The sequence below is a fragment of the Ixodes scapularis genome, unplaced genomic scaffold, assembly GCF_016920785.2.
Source record: "Ixodes scapularis isolate PalLabHiFi unplaced genomic scaffold, ASM1692078v2 PGA_scaffold3__209_contigs__length_174095766, whole genome shotgun sequence".
In the NCBI taxonomy this organism is placed as follows: Eukaryota; Metazoa; Arthropoda; class Arachnida; order Ixodida; family Ixodidae; genus Ixodes; species Ixodes scapularis.
The window spans coordinates 53019004-53033529 of record NW_024609868.1 but is presented as its reverse complement, the minus strand read 5'-3'; the positions used below and the strand labels follow the sequence as shown (position 1 = coordinate 53033529).

At 43.3% G+C, this 14526-nt stretch overlaps 1 protein-coding gene across 8 annotated transcripts in view; it reads left to right on the top strand.

Annotated features, from left to right (window-relative positions):
- The window catches only part of LOC8029493 (glucose transporter type 1), a 162821-nt gene that overhangs the window by 117455 nt on the left and 30840 nt on the right, over positions 1–14526 (top strand). For all 8 annotated transcript variants that reach the window (XM_040503881.2, XM_029980325.4, XM_029980326.4 and 5 more), the window contains exons 3-7: positions 6388–6483; positions 7342–7502; positions 10118–10242; positions 13209–13277; positions 13386–13487. In XM_040503881.2, coding sequence (XP_040359815.1) covers positions 6388–6483; positions 7342–7502; positions 10118–10242; positions 13209–13277; positions 13386–13487 — 553 coding nt within the window. The remainder of the gene's footprint in view (positions 1–6387; positions 6484–7341; positions 7503–10117; positions 10243–13208; positions 13278–13385; positions 13488–14526) is intronic.

The window sequence follows — 14526 nt, the reverse complement described above, 5'->3', positions numbered from 1 at the left end:
CGCTTTTCTTACCATGTCCGAAAGCATTCAGGAGGTACGATGCATCTTCCACTTTCTGTGTGTGCACAAGTAGGTCTTGGCAGGAGGCACTGACTTAGGCGCTTGCATCCGAGTCTTTGGTAATGTCTACACTATGGGAAGTCTGCTGTGGAAGCGGGGCTAGGTTTGTGCGGTTTCGGCAAACAGACTCTCGTCAGTTTCCACCCAGTAAGACCTAGGCACTTCTGCTTGGCCGCTGACAACACCTTGGCGTTGTAGATCAGTCAGCCAGACGTCCGTATCGCCATCCAGTAAGGGCAGATCCTGGACATCGTGACGTCGGTCGTAGTCTTGCTTCTGCTCACGGCAAAGCTCGCTCTCTGCTGCCACCGGGAGCGTCGTGCAAAGCCTTCTTCCCATCAGCAGCTCAGAAGGGCTGTAGCCATTCTTGAAAGGGCTGGTCCGGTATGCAAGGAGCATCTCGCAGGGACCCTTGGATTTATCTAGCGATCTTTTAATTATTTTTACCTCTGCTTCGGTTAGTCCGTTACTTTTAGGGTAATGGGGACTCTAGGTTACGTGGCAGGAGTTGTACTGCTGCGAAAACTTCACAAACTTGGAATGGCACGTCTTGGATAACTGGGGTCCATTCTTTGAGACTACCAGTTCTGGAATCCCATGTCTCGCGAAAAGTGACTTGCAGTAGTTGACAACTGCTGCTCCAATAAGGCTGTTCAGGCAGACTAACTTGGGATACCGTGTGTAGTAGTCAGTTACTATCAACCATTTAAGAACAGGTACATCCCTACTCATTGCCAGGGCCTGGCAACGGGTTGGGAACTCTGTTGGTTTCGGGAGGCACTCACTTGATCGAATGACGTTTTAGCGAACACCCACGTTTCACCGAACGACACTTTGGCGAATAGTCGGACGTGTGAAGCGGCGTTTTCGGGGGGGTGGGGGCCAAGTGGGTTCACATTTTTGTAATGCGCCGCCGCAGACTGTTGCCACGAAGCGGCGTAAAGCACAGCGCGGCGGATGGGTTAACGCGCGCCCCCGTTATTCGGTAAAACGTCAATTCGCTCAAATGTGGCTGTTCGCTAAAACGTCATTCGCTCTTGTGATATGGACCCGTTGGTTTCAGTGGCAGTTTCCTGTTTCGACTGTGCTTCAGACAGATGTGACACTTTTTTAGCAGGTTTTCAATGTCCGTGTCAGTATGGCGCCTCCACACTGAATTTCTCGCTCGTTCCTGGCACTTTTCTATGCAAAAGTGTCCTTCATGAAGCTGATTGAGGACTGACTCTCGGAATTTTTGAGGAATAACAACCCTGGGACCACATATCAGGATGTCTTCCCCCAGAGCGATGTTGTCTTTGAGTGGCCAGTATGCCTCGAGGTCTGCTCCTATATCGCGGCGAGATGGCCATCCACTCGCGCATAACTCCATGATCCGTTTAGATTCTAGGTCCAGCTTTTGCTCGGCAGCGATTTGCTTCAGGCTCGGATGAGTCAACCGTAGAGAGGACATCACATGGTCTATAAAGCCCTGTATCTCCTCTGTGAGCTCTTGTTTCGAACTGTTGGACTAGAGACTTGGAGAGGGCGTCGGCTACTGTGAGGTCTCTTCCAGGAAGGTACAGATGTCGTATATCTCATGAGGCGCATTCGCATCCTCTGGAGGCGTTAAGTCGTCAATCGCCTTTGATCTAAAAATAGCAACCAGTGGCTTCTGGTCGGTGTCTACATGGAAAATCTTTCCGACGAGGAAGTCCCGAACGTTTTCACTCGCCCAAACTTGGGCGAGGCCTTCTTTCTCAATTTGCACGTAGCGGCGCTCAGTGCCAGAAAGAGCTTTTTATGCATAGGCTATGACCTTGATTGCCCTCATTCCCTTGACTGCTGGCAGCTGTCCCACTATGCTGATGCAATCCTCGGTATTCTTCTCCATATTTTCTTGTAGGCTTTCTTAGTCCAAAACAGCTTTATTGCCAAGATTTTTTTAGCGGCGTCGTGGCGGGTTCATACTTCAACTTTTTTCGTTTCTTTCAAATCTAATTGATCAGTGCATTAGCATTTTCTTCTCAACGTTTTAAAAAGCGTGCTACACCATTGCCCGAGCCCGGCCTGGGCCAGGAAACAATCTGCGCTACCTGGCTCAGCAATCTGCTACTTGGCCCGGGCTTTCGGGTTGGCCCGGCCCCGTGCAGAGCTCTAGGCTGGGATGTCCATGACTTCGGGTGCAGAGGGGGGCGAGAGGTCAAAACGTGCATGTGCATATATTATAGGATCGGCTGGATTTCGGGAAGGGGGGGGGGGGGGGGTATGCTGAAGCCTCATGAGCTCCCCCCCCTGGTTGCGCCACTGGCAATGTCCAATTTGAGCCCGGAGGCAGGATGTGGGTTTGGACACCCATTCGTCGCCACGGCCTTGGCAAGAAATTGTCAAAACTTGGGGACTCGAATTATAAGGTGCTCGCTCCCTAATGGAACAGGACTTTCAGGGCACCGACAGCCGCATCCCGAAATGTTGCACGTCGTTCGTCTCATGCCATACTTCAGTGCAATCCACTTATAACGATACCACATATAACAATGCAATGCTTATTACAATCAGTTTCTAGAGTTTCTAGACTAGGAACACTCATTTTCTAGTCCAGATACAACGATAATTGGTTATAACAAATGATTTTTGGGTCTTTTCATTATCGTTATAAGTGGATTTCACTCTATGCTCGACAGAACTGAGGACTCATCATGGTTCAGACGACCCCTCACATTACTATGCATTGTCATTTGATTGAGCTTTGTGTGATTTTATTTTAAGTTGCGTGGGGTTGATGCACTTCTTTTAGGGGGGAGTAATGCTGTGTGCATGACCGAGAGGGAACGCATGTGGCTTTCATGCTGGCATCCGGGGTTTGACGCCCGACGCCGGACGTTACTTTGATTCATTCGTTCTTTTCCGTACTTCTAGAAGATTTGTGTTGGCTTTTATCCTGAATGCTCGATGCTCAAACATTCTCGGCCGAATGTTTGAGATATTTTGTATAGTACATGAGCCCAGCATGGCCTTGCCTAGCAAGTCTCGCTTTAGCCTGCTGCCACGCCAACGCCTCGACATTAACTTCTGCTTTTTCGGCGCTCATTTTCTCTTTTGTTTCTGGCACAAGTTTGCAGATTAAACCTTCATTCTTAGTTTTACAATTGTCTATCTTCTCATCCGCGACAATATCGTTTACATAGCTACGAATTAAGACTGAATCCTTTGGATACGCTTCCAGCGCTTCTGCCACAACTAGGGCAATCGCTCCGAGATATATTTCTGAAAGGACAGGCGCAACTCGAGAACCGATGCAAATGCCAGTTTTCTGTATAAACAGTGCTTCCTGTATTTTAGCGACGGTACTTTGGGTTGTTTTCTTTTGTTGGTGTCCTTGGGTGGCTTGGTTCCATTAGTGTGGTATTTAAAAATATTAAACATTTTCTTTTCTTCTTGTCTTGTTTTGTTGTGTGTAGTTCTCGTGGTTGTGGGATTATTTAAGGATAATTCGGCCTAATAAAGCTGCAGCTGTGGTTAGAGCTTTGCGTTGTCCGTCCCGTTTTCTCCCGCCCCTGTGTAACCATGTCACTAATTAATCAATGTAATTCTATCGAGTCACATATGGTTTTAGCACTTTCGGGTACGCCATCACATCCCCTGATAATCCAATGTCTTCGGTTCCCACTTGCTTTGAAGTGGGTCACAACCTTTGTACAATATAGAATTGAATTCATTATATAAATAAAAAGGCCTCTTTGAGAGGCCTGAACCAGTCTAGGAGTTGAGCGTTGAGCTGAAAAACATTAAAAAACAATAAAATTATGTCAAGTCGGCCAGGTCACTTGGATCCTGCCGACACTATTTATGGACTTGCAGATTTTTTTTAAGGATACTGAACTATATTGATTGGTTTATACTATTTTTAGTACGACTTGCAAAATGCTGGCAGCTACAAGCCTCGTGAGTATATAAGAACGTCAGAGTGGGGCATGCGAGGACATACCACACCAGCGAATTCCTGTGGGGGCTGTGTCCCCCCTCGCTCTGCCTCTCTTATTCTGGCCATGGCTTTTGCTGTTTGCCAAGTTATACTGAAATCGAGTTGTATAGTGTTTTGTAATACAATCATTTAGACCGCATTAAAACTAGACGTGAACATTTCTTTCATCCAGAAATTTAACCACAGTTCTATCCTCCGTTTTGTTTGCAAGTTGAAGTAATAACTTAAAATAAATTGTATTGCATAGGCTTGTGATATTAAAATCATGCAAGCATGCTGATATCACCTTTAGAAATTTATTTTTTAATTTTACGCATTTGAAAGCAGCTTGACGATTGATTTGGACAGGCTTTTCTAGCTACAGGTGGTTGGGTTTAGTGGCAAAGTGTGTTTTATATACTGCAGCTTGGCAGCACGTGGAGCGGAAGCGTCTCTCACTAGCTAATGCTAATTTCGATATGGGCTGTCATTGTACAGTCATGAAATTGTGTTGTCGGCAGTGTTGGCAAGTACATTGTACTTAAAGTACTTCTTCAAGTAGGTTTGAAAAACTTGTACATTACTTGAAGCGCATTCTCTGAGTATGTACTTGTACTTTACTTAAAGTATTATTTCTGGGACTTTCTGAGAAAAGTACAACCCCCGACTTCAAAGTACGTTCCCCAAATTTGGTATCGGTGAAAGTAAGCTTCTTCAAGAACCATGCGCTCGCACGCTTGGCTTTCTGAGTACTACGCGCAACTTTTGTGGTTGAGTATAAGAGTTCAACAACCTTTAACAAAAAAATGGGATATAGTCATGTGAAAACACACTACCGTCCTTTGAGACGCCATCCAGTCATTTTTCTGAGTAGTGGCAGCTATAGGGTCGATAGAAATAAGTGCCTTATAAGTTTATTGTGTTAAATAGTTTATAAGCGAGAGTAAAACAACTACTCTGTGGTCACTTTATCCAAAATTCGTCGCCATTTCCTACAATCACTAACGCACCCCCATTACACCTAGAACAATGCATACCAGTTAAAAAAAAATATAGAAAAAAATGAGATGCTTACAATCCCCTGTAACGCCGATTTGGAGCACAGCTCTTGAGGAGGAGTAGGGAAGGGTCCTGAGGGGAGAAGGTGGAAAGTCCCCTACTACTAACATGGATCTGTATCGACGTGTGCTTAGCGCACGTCGCAGAAAATGCACATCTTTGGTGAGAGCATTGCGTGTAAATTTGGCGGGAATTTAACAGGGTAACTTTTTCCCCTAACTTTAGCGGAGAATTTTTTCCGCTTGATTTAGCGGGAAAATTTTTTCCTCTAAATTTAGCGGGTAGATGTTTTCCGCTAAATTAAGCAAAGAATTTAGAGTGATCGTCACCGTCACTGATGACGTCATCAGTGACGATGACGATGACATCATCGTAATGACGTAATTGTCATCGTCATTGCGCGGTTACGCCGACGCCAGCGGCGATGGCGACGCCGCTCGAACCGGAAACAGGCGCCTAAGAGCTGTAGGGGAATGAAAGGGCATCATGAAAGATAGTGTTAAAAAGTACTTGTACTTTACTTTGAAAGTACATTGTATTTATAGCACTGTACTTGAAGTACATTGCGCCCGGTGTACTAGCTACTTTACTTGAAGTATATGACCTCTCATTTACTTTGCACTTTTTAGATGTACTCTACCCAACAGTGGTTATCGGTGCTGCATAATGCATGGTGAAGACCCCAGAATAGCTGCATAATGCATGGTGAAGGCCCCAGATTAGCTGTCATATTGCACTGGCAGATGTTCATTCTTTGTGATGGAGACAGATTGTCCTATTTTATTGTTGACGCAACATCTTGCTCTGTCCATACAACAAATTTTGGCTGAGCTTTGCCGTGCAGCAGCACAGAGAGAGGGAGATTACTGAAGGGGAATCAAAAGGGGTATTATGCAGCAGCATATTGGGGGTGGCCAGTGAGGTATTTAATGCACTTCACAACTGAGTTGAAGTCTATTAATAAATGTATTGCTCAAGGTTAATCGTCGTGGCTTGTTTCACTGAAAACTCAAGCAGGGATGTCCTAGGGGGCTGGTTTAGTCTAGCTTTTTTAACTAAATCTTTCTTCGAGAAAATTCCTAAAGGCATCGTCACGTTGGATTTCCATAAAATTGGTTGTGCTTTAGATTTCCAACAATTTATGCAGTGCTTATTTGTCTGACACTCACCATTTCACCCAGGCTATGGGGGAAAGTAGATTTGTCCCTTATATTTTCTGCCTGGAAGTTTCTAAAAGAGAACTTCGAGGGCTGGGTGCATGGCTGAATGCATAATGTCTGACTGTGTTGAAAAGTGTGCTGAAGGTGTCAATTGGTTTGTCTTTGCAGGGCCTGACATGTATGCTGGTCCTTGCCATTTTTGCTTCCGTCCTAGGAATGTTCCAATTTGGCTATAATCTAGGTGTAATCAATGCCCCCCAAAAGGTTTGTGCTAATATTTTTAATTGCTTGTTTTGCTCTTATCAAGGGATTCTGCACTTGGCACCACGATTGAAACAAACAGTTTAAGTGGAATCAAAACATGCTATGTCGCATATTACTCAATAAGTACAGATCAATTTAAAGGGAAGCTACGGAGCTTCTTGAAAAAAATGAGTTAGAAGTGAATTTGAGTGTAGTTTTACCCCGTGAACCCAAATACCCAAATGATTTTCAGCTCAAGTATTGTAGAACGCGAGAAAACGCGAAAGACAGTCGCTGTCCGTGACGTCATCGACGGCTCTTTTGGCTGCCCAAGGCTAGGGAGGCGGGGCTTCAGCCCTATTTTGAAATCGCTCGCTCGGCGCGTCGCATTGAAACATAATTTCGATATCTGTTGTTCTAAAGGCCAAGTGAACGCAATTCAAGTGTTTTTTCTCAAATGCAGAACCGCCCCATCTTCCCTTTAATAGTGATCGGTGAACTGGTAGAACCTATCTGAATAGTTTCATGCTTGGCTATGATATGAAAATGCAGTTATAAAAGGCACCCCACAACCTACTGTATCTCTCAAGTTCCTACCACTCGGGCCTTTTCACTTTCACCCACTGCCAGTTTTCTAATTGCATGTTGCTTGACACATACAAGACAGATCTGACAGTGTGATAATTCTCGAGATAACTTGAGCACCTTCAGTTGCATCGCTTTTGATGTGACATTTGCCAGAGCAACCAGAGTGATATAAGGGTCAGAAGAGTTACTTCAAGGTCGATTCACACAAAAACATTTGGTTAAGTTGACCTATTTTTTAGTTGCATTTGTTTTCCTTCCCTGCATTGAATTAATTCTGCATTTTTTCTGCAGGTGATAGAGGGCTTCATTTCATCGGTCTACTTGGAAAGGACGGGCCATGAAATAACGAAGAACTTCAAGGACTGGTTGTGGGCAATCACAGTGGCTGTCTTTGCCATTGGCGGCATGGTGGGAGGCATTTCAGGTGGCATGATAGCCAACCGTTTTGGAAGGTGCGCCTGCTCAACTTGTTTGTCTTTTAATGTTCTCTCAGAAACTTGCTTCAACAACCGATTGCTCACTCGAAACACTGTGCCTGTTTGTCAGTTTTCTGCTTTACCATCCATTAACGGGGTATGTGTGGGTTCTGGACCAGGAAAGAATATTGTAAATTCCTGACACAAGTCTTGAAATTTCTGGCTCACATTCATGAGACATATGCTTGAGTGAAACATATGTTTGTGTGAGATATCCGATACATTTCTTGTGTGAAAAGGTGGCTGGGATGTTATTAGAGTCCTGTTTTCAGTTTCGACGGTTTATAAGCATGCTAGTGCTGGCACACCTTTGAAGCTTTGGTATTACATGTGAACAAGCATTTGCAAGTAAAAGAGGAACTGTTGGAAATTACACTTTCAAACAATTGAAACAAGCGAAATGGTATGCTGCCACTTCAGAAATGCACACACTGCAAAACTGCATTGATGTTTCATGAAACCGTTCTGTAGTTCATTGCATCCCAGCAAAAATGCCAGCAGTTACATGTTCTTGTTCACATGATCTTGTAATGTGTGCATACATACACAAACATTTAAGCAAGCCCTGAATGGAATTTTATTCCAGAGAAAACTAAAGCATGTTAGCACTGATGCATATTTATCTGAACCAAAAATATAGCATGGATGTAATGAGACACAAAGAAGACCGATAACTTCATGTTAGAGCAAAACCATGCATGAGGACATAAAACAGACCCAAGTATGCCAAGGTCAGGCTAAGTATTTGCTCTGATTAAGCTAGATTGCAATTTTTGCAGTAGTGCATACCATACATTCATGTGCATGAAATGGATTCGTACAACATAATTTGTGAATGCCATAGCTCGACAGTTAGGCCGGTGTGCACTGAATTTAGCCGACTGTGGAGAAATCAGTCGTGTTCACAGTAGTTCAACATAAACTGTGTGAATGCTACAGATTTGTAATGAATAAAAATAAATATTCAACATGTGTATTTTAAAATTAGCATATGTTACATATTGATTTTGCGAACTCAAAATGCACTAGATCATTGTGCTTAGCAGACTTGCATAGCACCACACTTAGCTACAAAACCCTGCAAATGGAATCACTGCTGCACAGAAACGGAGCATGTGCAAAAGCAACAAGGGCAATAAAAGTATGGCCGCACTCTCAAAAGTCCTATGGAGAGCCCTGCTATGTATATACTAGTGATAAACCGAATCTGCCGAACTTCAGATTTCGCAAAGTTTCGCACATGCCCAGCTTTTAGAGAAAAGTTCAGCAAAGATTCGACAAACGTCTCCGCACGCGCAAGAATGCGACTCGGCCATGGATTGCGAATTGGCACCGTGTGGTTACCATCACACAGTGTAAAACTGGTAGTACTACCAGCGGTTACGGTAAGGTATGGAGTAAGCGACATGGTAACTGTGTTTGTCAGCCTTTGTGAGTGTGGTCCTCTTTAATATTTTCTGCCTCACGAACAAAAAAAACATCAACCAGGAATTGAGGCAGTCCACTGTGCAAGTGACAAATGATGCCGTACATTGTGTATAACGTGATTTTCATTTGATCTTTCTGGTGATGCAACGAGAGTTTGTTGCAACATGACTAACAAGTACATTAAAGCACTCCTTGCAATTACAGCAATCCTGTTTTGGCTTACAAGTAGTTTGTGCCAAAACAAAATAAAATTTCTTAATTATTAGTGTTATTTTGCAGTTTTCATCTATCTGCATAAAACTAAACACAGAATTATCATGGTTGATGTTGCACATCCGACATTCCTAACTATTCCCATCTTTCTAAACGTTTGCGTGTGTCCTTACATCAAAAACCGGCATTTTAAAAGTTAAAAATGACATTTTGCAAGTATGGGACGTACGCTTTCATGCAAAGCTGGCATCAAGCGACTAAAATCGAAAAACGTGCATATTTACAATAATATTATCGCTTCTGGTGAAGGCTCAGCAGTTGTTGCATTCATTTTCGCGCTCAAAATGGTGACTCGCAGAGAAAGTAAGAACAGTGTTACCGCCTTTATTTTAACAATGTACATGCTTGCAGGCTTGCGCTAATGAGGCCTCAAAACCGAAACTCTCATATCGTGACTGCGTCCACTACTACCCGACCTTGTTGTCACTCCATTTCTGCAAAAAGTCACTGTAAAATTGCTAGTAAACATACGAAAATGACACGGATACAATTATCTTGTACAATATTACATTATCTAGAAATTAATGTGCAGTATGCATTAAGCAAAAAACCTAAAAGCTTTTTTTCACCTGAAAAAACTAAATATGCAACTTTTAGGTCTGTCAACAATTATTTTTGCCAGATCTTCGCTGAATCGTTAAAAACGTTCGGCAAAAGTTTGGCCCATTTTCTTAAGCTTGTTCTTAACACATTTTTTTAACCTTTTGCACCAGCAAATGACTTATAAATGCGGGGATCTTTTGAAATTTTTATGTGTATGTTCATATTCGTTTGGCATTTAAGAAAATGCTAATGCAAAGGAAAGAGCAAGGACATTCTTCCCTTCTCGTGTAGCGCTGAATCCTTAATTAAGGATGCACGTGTGTCTCTTCTTGTGTCCTTTATTGCAGGAAAGGAGGAATGCTCATCAACAATATTCTGGGCATTCTTGGGGGCTCAATGATGGGTTTCAGCCATGCCTCCAGAAGCATAGAATTGCTCATTTTTGGTCGCCTTATCATCGGAATCAATTGCGGTAAGCTCAAGCCTTTTTCTGGTTTTTGAAGGCAATGTTTGTGTTGAAAGTCGCTTCCTAGAACTTTCTATTAGTCTTATAGGCCTAACTTTGGTGGCAACCTTTTTATGAGCAATAACTGGTGACAATGGTGACTCTATGAGCAAAAACTGGAGTTAATCCAAAAGGAATATTATATTACAAAGAGGATTTGTTTTGATAATTTCATATCTGTTAAGCTCAATCCAAACATTTGGATACCTATGTTGTTTTATCTTTACATTGTTGCCATAAGCAATGTTCTTTAAAATGGTCCAGTGGCTCAATAGAGTGGTGTGCAAAGACAATTGAAATTGAGAATAGTACTGCTCGGATGGCTTTATGAATACCCTTCAGGAATTAAGGGGACTATTGGCAGAAGAATGTTTTGATTAATTTTTCAAGAGATATGCAATCTCTAATGAATACCTTTTTTGTTCACAAAGTCACTGATGCCCAAGATATCATTCATGTATAAGAATAACAACTTTATAAGTAATGAAAGACGTTACAATTTTCTATAATGCCGAATTAGAGCGCAGCTCTTGAGGAGGAGGGGGGGAGGGTATGCGCTTTCTTTCCCTCTGTACCCTCCCCTCCTCCTCTCCTGCTCCCCTCCCATTTAGCGGGACATTTTCGCTAAAGTTCCTGCTAAATTGAGTGAAAATTTTCCCACCTAATTTAGCTGCGAAATATTCCCACTAAATTTGCCGACATTTCCCCGCTATGGGAAGCGTCTCATAATGCAATGCGCAGCTATGCCGACGCCGCTCAACCCGGAAACGGGCGCCTAAGAGCTGCGCTCTAAAAACTTTACATTTACAGGACATGCAACTGATAGGACTACAATGTGCGATAGTGTTAGCCTTATTGCCACAACTTCGTTTAATTTTGTTTTACTCTTCCTAGTTTGTGTTAAACCTCTCGTTTTATCACTAAAGCCAATGACAAATATTCTAGCATTAAAAGTGTCGATGCTAGGCCTTTCGGCGGTTTGGTGGTTGGAGGTTGTTGCTCAGTTTAAAGGGCCATTTTTCTAAAAATAACAAGGGTTATTCTTTACGCATAGTGAGCAAGCTTACATATAATCTCAATCATGTCATCAAAATTCTGATTGAAAACCAGCGTTATTTATTCTCAGCATCACCCCATAAGCATAGGTCTGCACAGTGGGGGGGCCAAGCATGCTATGTTTTTGTTGTGTTGCATAGCAAAAATTTAACCTTACTGAATTTTCGCCCCTCCGGAGTCATCAGGGGGTGCCATAACATGCTTGCCCCCACCCCCCCCTTCCCCCCTTTGTGCATGCCTATGCCTATAACCTGAGAATTTTTCCAATGGCGCTTTTGTTTCGTCGGCAATTGGATGACATTACTCTAGTTAATCTAAGGCACATAAGAACCTCGTTGATTCAAAGTCGGTCGGACGGGAAAAAGATATGTAAATTAAGTGGATTTGCAAATTATTAAAAAACGAAAGAAAACAACAAAAATTGTGCGCGAAGCCTTGAATCTTGAAGGAAACACTTTATTCAAAACGAGTAGTAAAAACGAGAGAACATCACCCCAAGTAGTCATCGATATGGGACTGCCGCAATTTGTAATTAGCGGCGCCGACCATCATACTTTCAAGAAGGATAAATATCAGACTCACCGCCATTACATTCCACAAAGCTGCGGACGACATTCAGCGACTGTACACCTTCCCCTTAGGCGGAGGCCCGAGAGGGCTCATCATCGTCATCAATCTCTGCTCTCACACCGTCAGAGATTTCGCTCTTAAGGTCCACGTGGCAGGCTTGCTCATTATCTTTAGTCTGCGAACCTCATGTCAACCGGCTCACCATCGCTGCCCTTAATGGGGGAGCAAAGCCCCTCTCCCTCATCATCAATCCCAGGGACAATACTGGCACTGGCACTGGCAGTATCCGCGGTATCCTCCTAATCCACGGCCTGTCGTATCTTCGAAATATCCAGGGTTTTCGAAGCACCTCTTGATGACTTCCGCCTTCACCTGTTTCCATGCATATACGATCAGGCGTATTCCGTAGACCCGAAAAGACCAATGAAATAGCCCTTGCCATTGTTGTAGCAGAGCAACATCTGCTTCCGAAGGTGGTGGCGATGGATCTTCCGCATATGAGTAAACCACATGTGAGCGATTTGACAAGTGACGGGACAAGCCACGGCGACCCACTTCGCTGTCACTCGGTGAATTGCACGACGAGGCAAATCGCATGAAAGCAACGGGAGCAAGCGACGAAGGAGATGAGAGCCGTTTTCTAGAAATTGAAGAAACCGAGCGACGTGACAGGTGACAGTGAGAAGGCTCTGTCGTTCGTCGCTGACTCTCGCATGGACCAGCAAACAGGAAATGGATCAGCGAAGACGTGCGCCATCTTTGTTTTTGCTGCCGAATCTGGATGCCAACTGGTGCCACCTAGCACCTAAAATTTTAACCTGGAAAACCAAATTGGCGAATTACCCTCGTAGGCACGCGCGGTGCTCATATTATCCAGTCATATTTTCATGAGAAGTCGCGGGACCGTGGAAATTTGGCGGATTATACGGGATTCCGAATAAACCAAGATCGAATTATCGAGGTTCCACTGCACCCCTTTTTGGTGCTCCTTTCTTTCAACCGCTACAAAGGAAAGGGCACACTACAAACGCATAGACAAATAAAAAGAGGATGCAGGAAAAGACTCATGGGAGCCCATGACGATATTGCTGAGCACTTCTGGAAGGTGTTCAGAAATACTAACTTGGGGAAAGTTTACATAGTACTTTTTTCGCAAGATATAGAAATGCAATTTCATTGGCGACCTTAATTTGGATACCAAACCGGATACTATTCTCAATTCTTACGAAAAATTCAAAACAAAAATGCTAATTTTGCAGTTTTGCATCAGGCCTCTGTACAGTTGTTTTCTAATTTTGCTTTTGCAGGTCTGAACACTGCTCTAGTGCCAATGTACCTGCTGGAGATTTCTCCCGTGCCGCTTAGAGGTGGCCTCGGTAAGAAGAGTGCACCAGTTTTTTGCATTTCTTTCGCAACATATTTTTAGTGCTCCGTTCACACCTTGCGAACTGGGCAACGAATGTGTTTGTCATTTTACTTTCCAGGCACAGTGAGCCAGGTTGGAGTTACAGTGGGGATGCTGCTTTCTCAAATTCTAGGTATAGAGGTCATTTTAGGTACCGAAGAAGGGTGGCCCTATCTGTTAGGTAAGTGGCATTTTAGTCAGACTAAGTGTTTGGCATGTTTAGTATTTCTAACAAAGAGCTGGTTCAGACATTTGTGTTTAATCATGGTTGACTGTATTGCAACCATTTGTGACTGCTTATGGCAAGATAACGCGCTGTCATCGTCAGTCGGTTAATCATGGAACACCTCCTATCCGCACACATTTCATAATTTTTTATGTATCATTCTTTCACAGTAGTCTTAAACAATTTTAACAATGTCGTAAGTAGGGCTCCATGGTAGTTTTTTTGTAAATACTGATAAACCTCGAAAATTGTCTAACCCCTGAACCAGTTTTCGTCGAAATTGGGGTAAACCGAAACAGCCCAATGTAGAGCTCTCCTTCACTGAGAAAAACCCGAGATTCCTCGAAAAGAAATCTTCAACTACAATTTTGTTTTGCGTTTGCCTCGAACGTAGCAACGCCAAACTGCCCGCGAGGATACTTTTTTTTTCGGAAAACCCGACCCCATTATGTGTAGGTTTTGTGATGCAAATGCTGCAAAACCTCCAGTCTAGTTGTACTCATAATTGAAGTCTTCCGGGGCTGGAACACGAGTGTGCTGGCGTGTTTTCTCGTCAAATGCAGTCCCGATTGGTCGAAACCCAGTTACCTGCACTCAAATGCAAACGCGTGAACCATACTTAAGTTACTACTATGTTCCGTATGCTAGTTTCAAGGACCTTAGATGGAAGTAAAGTGAGAGGAAATAATGTTTTAACTCTTTCCTGACCGCGCCCGTAGGCCATTGGTCACCGTTAATCGGAGGTTTCCAAGCGTCGTCGAGAAATTAAATTTAGTGCGGAGAATTATGTTCCACAATCTTGTGAGTAGCCGAAAAACTCTAGTTTCGGTGTTAACGTAGGTTTAGGCTTTATTTCAAGCTGGTGGGATGTCAAAAGTAGTCCTGGTAACAGTGGTTGCACTCGTCTAACATAGCTAACTGCTTGCATCAGTTTTCGTAACAAAGATGCCATTATTTACATACTTTAACTGTATTGTGGCACATTTTTTAGACC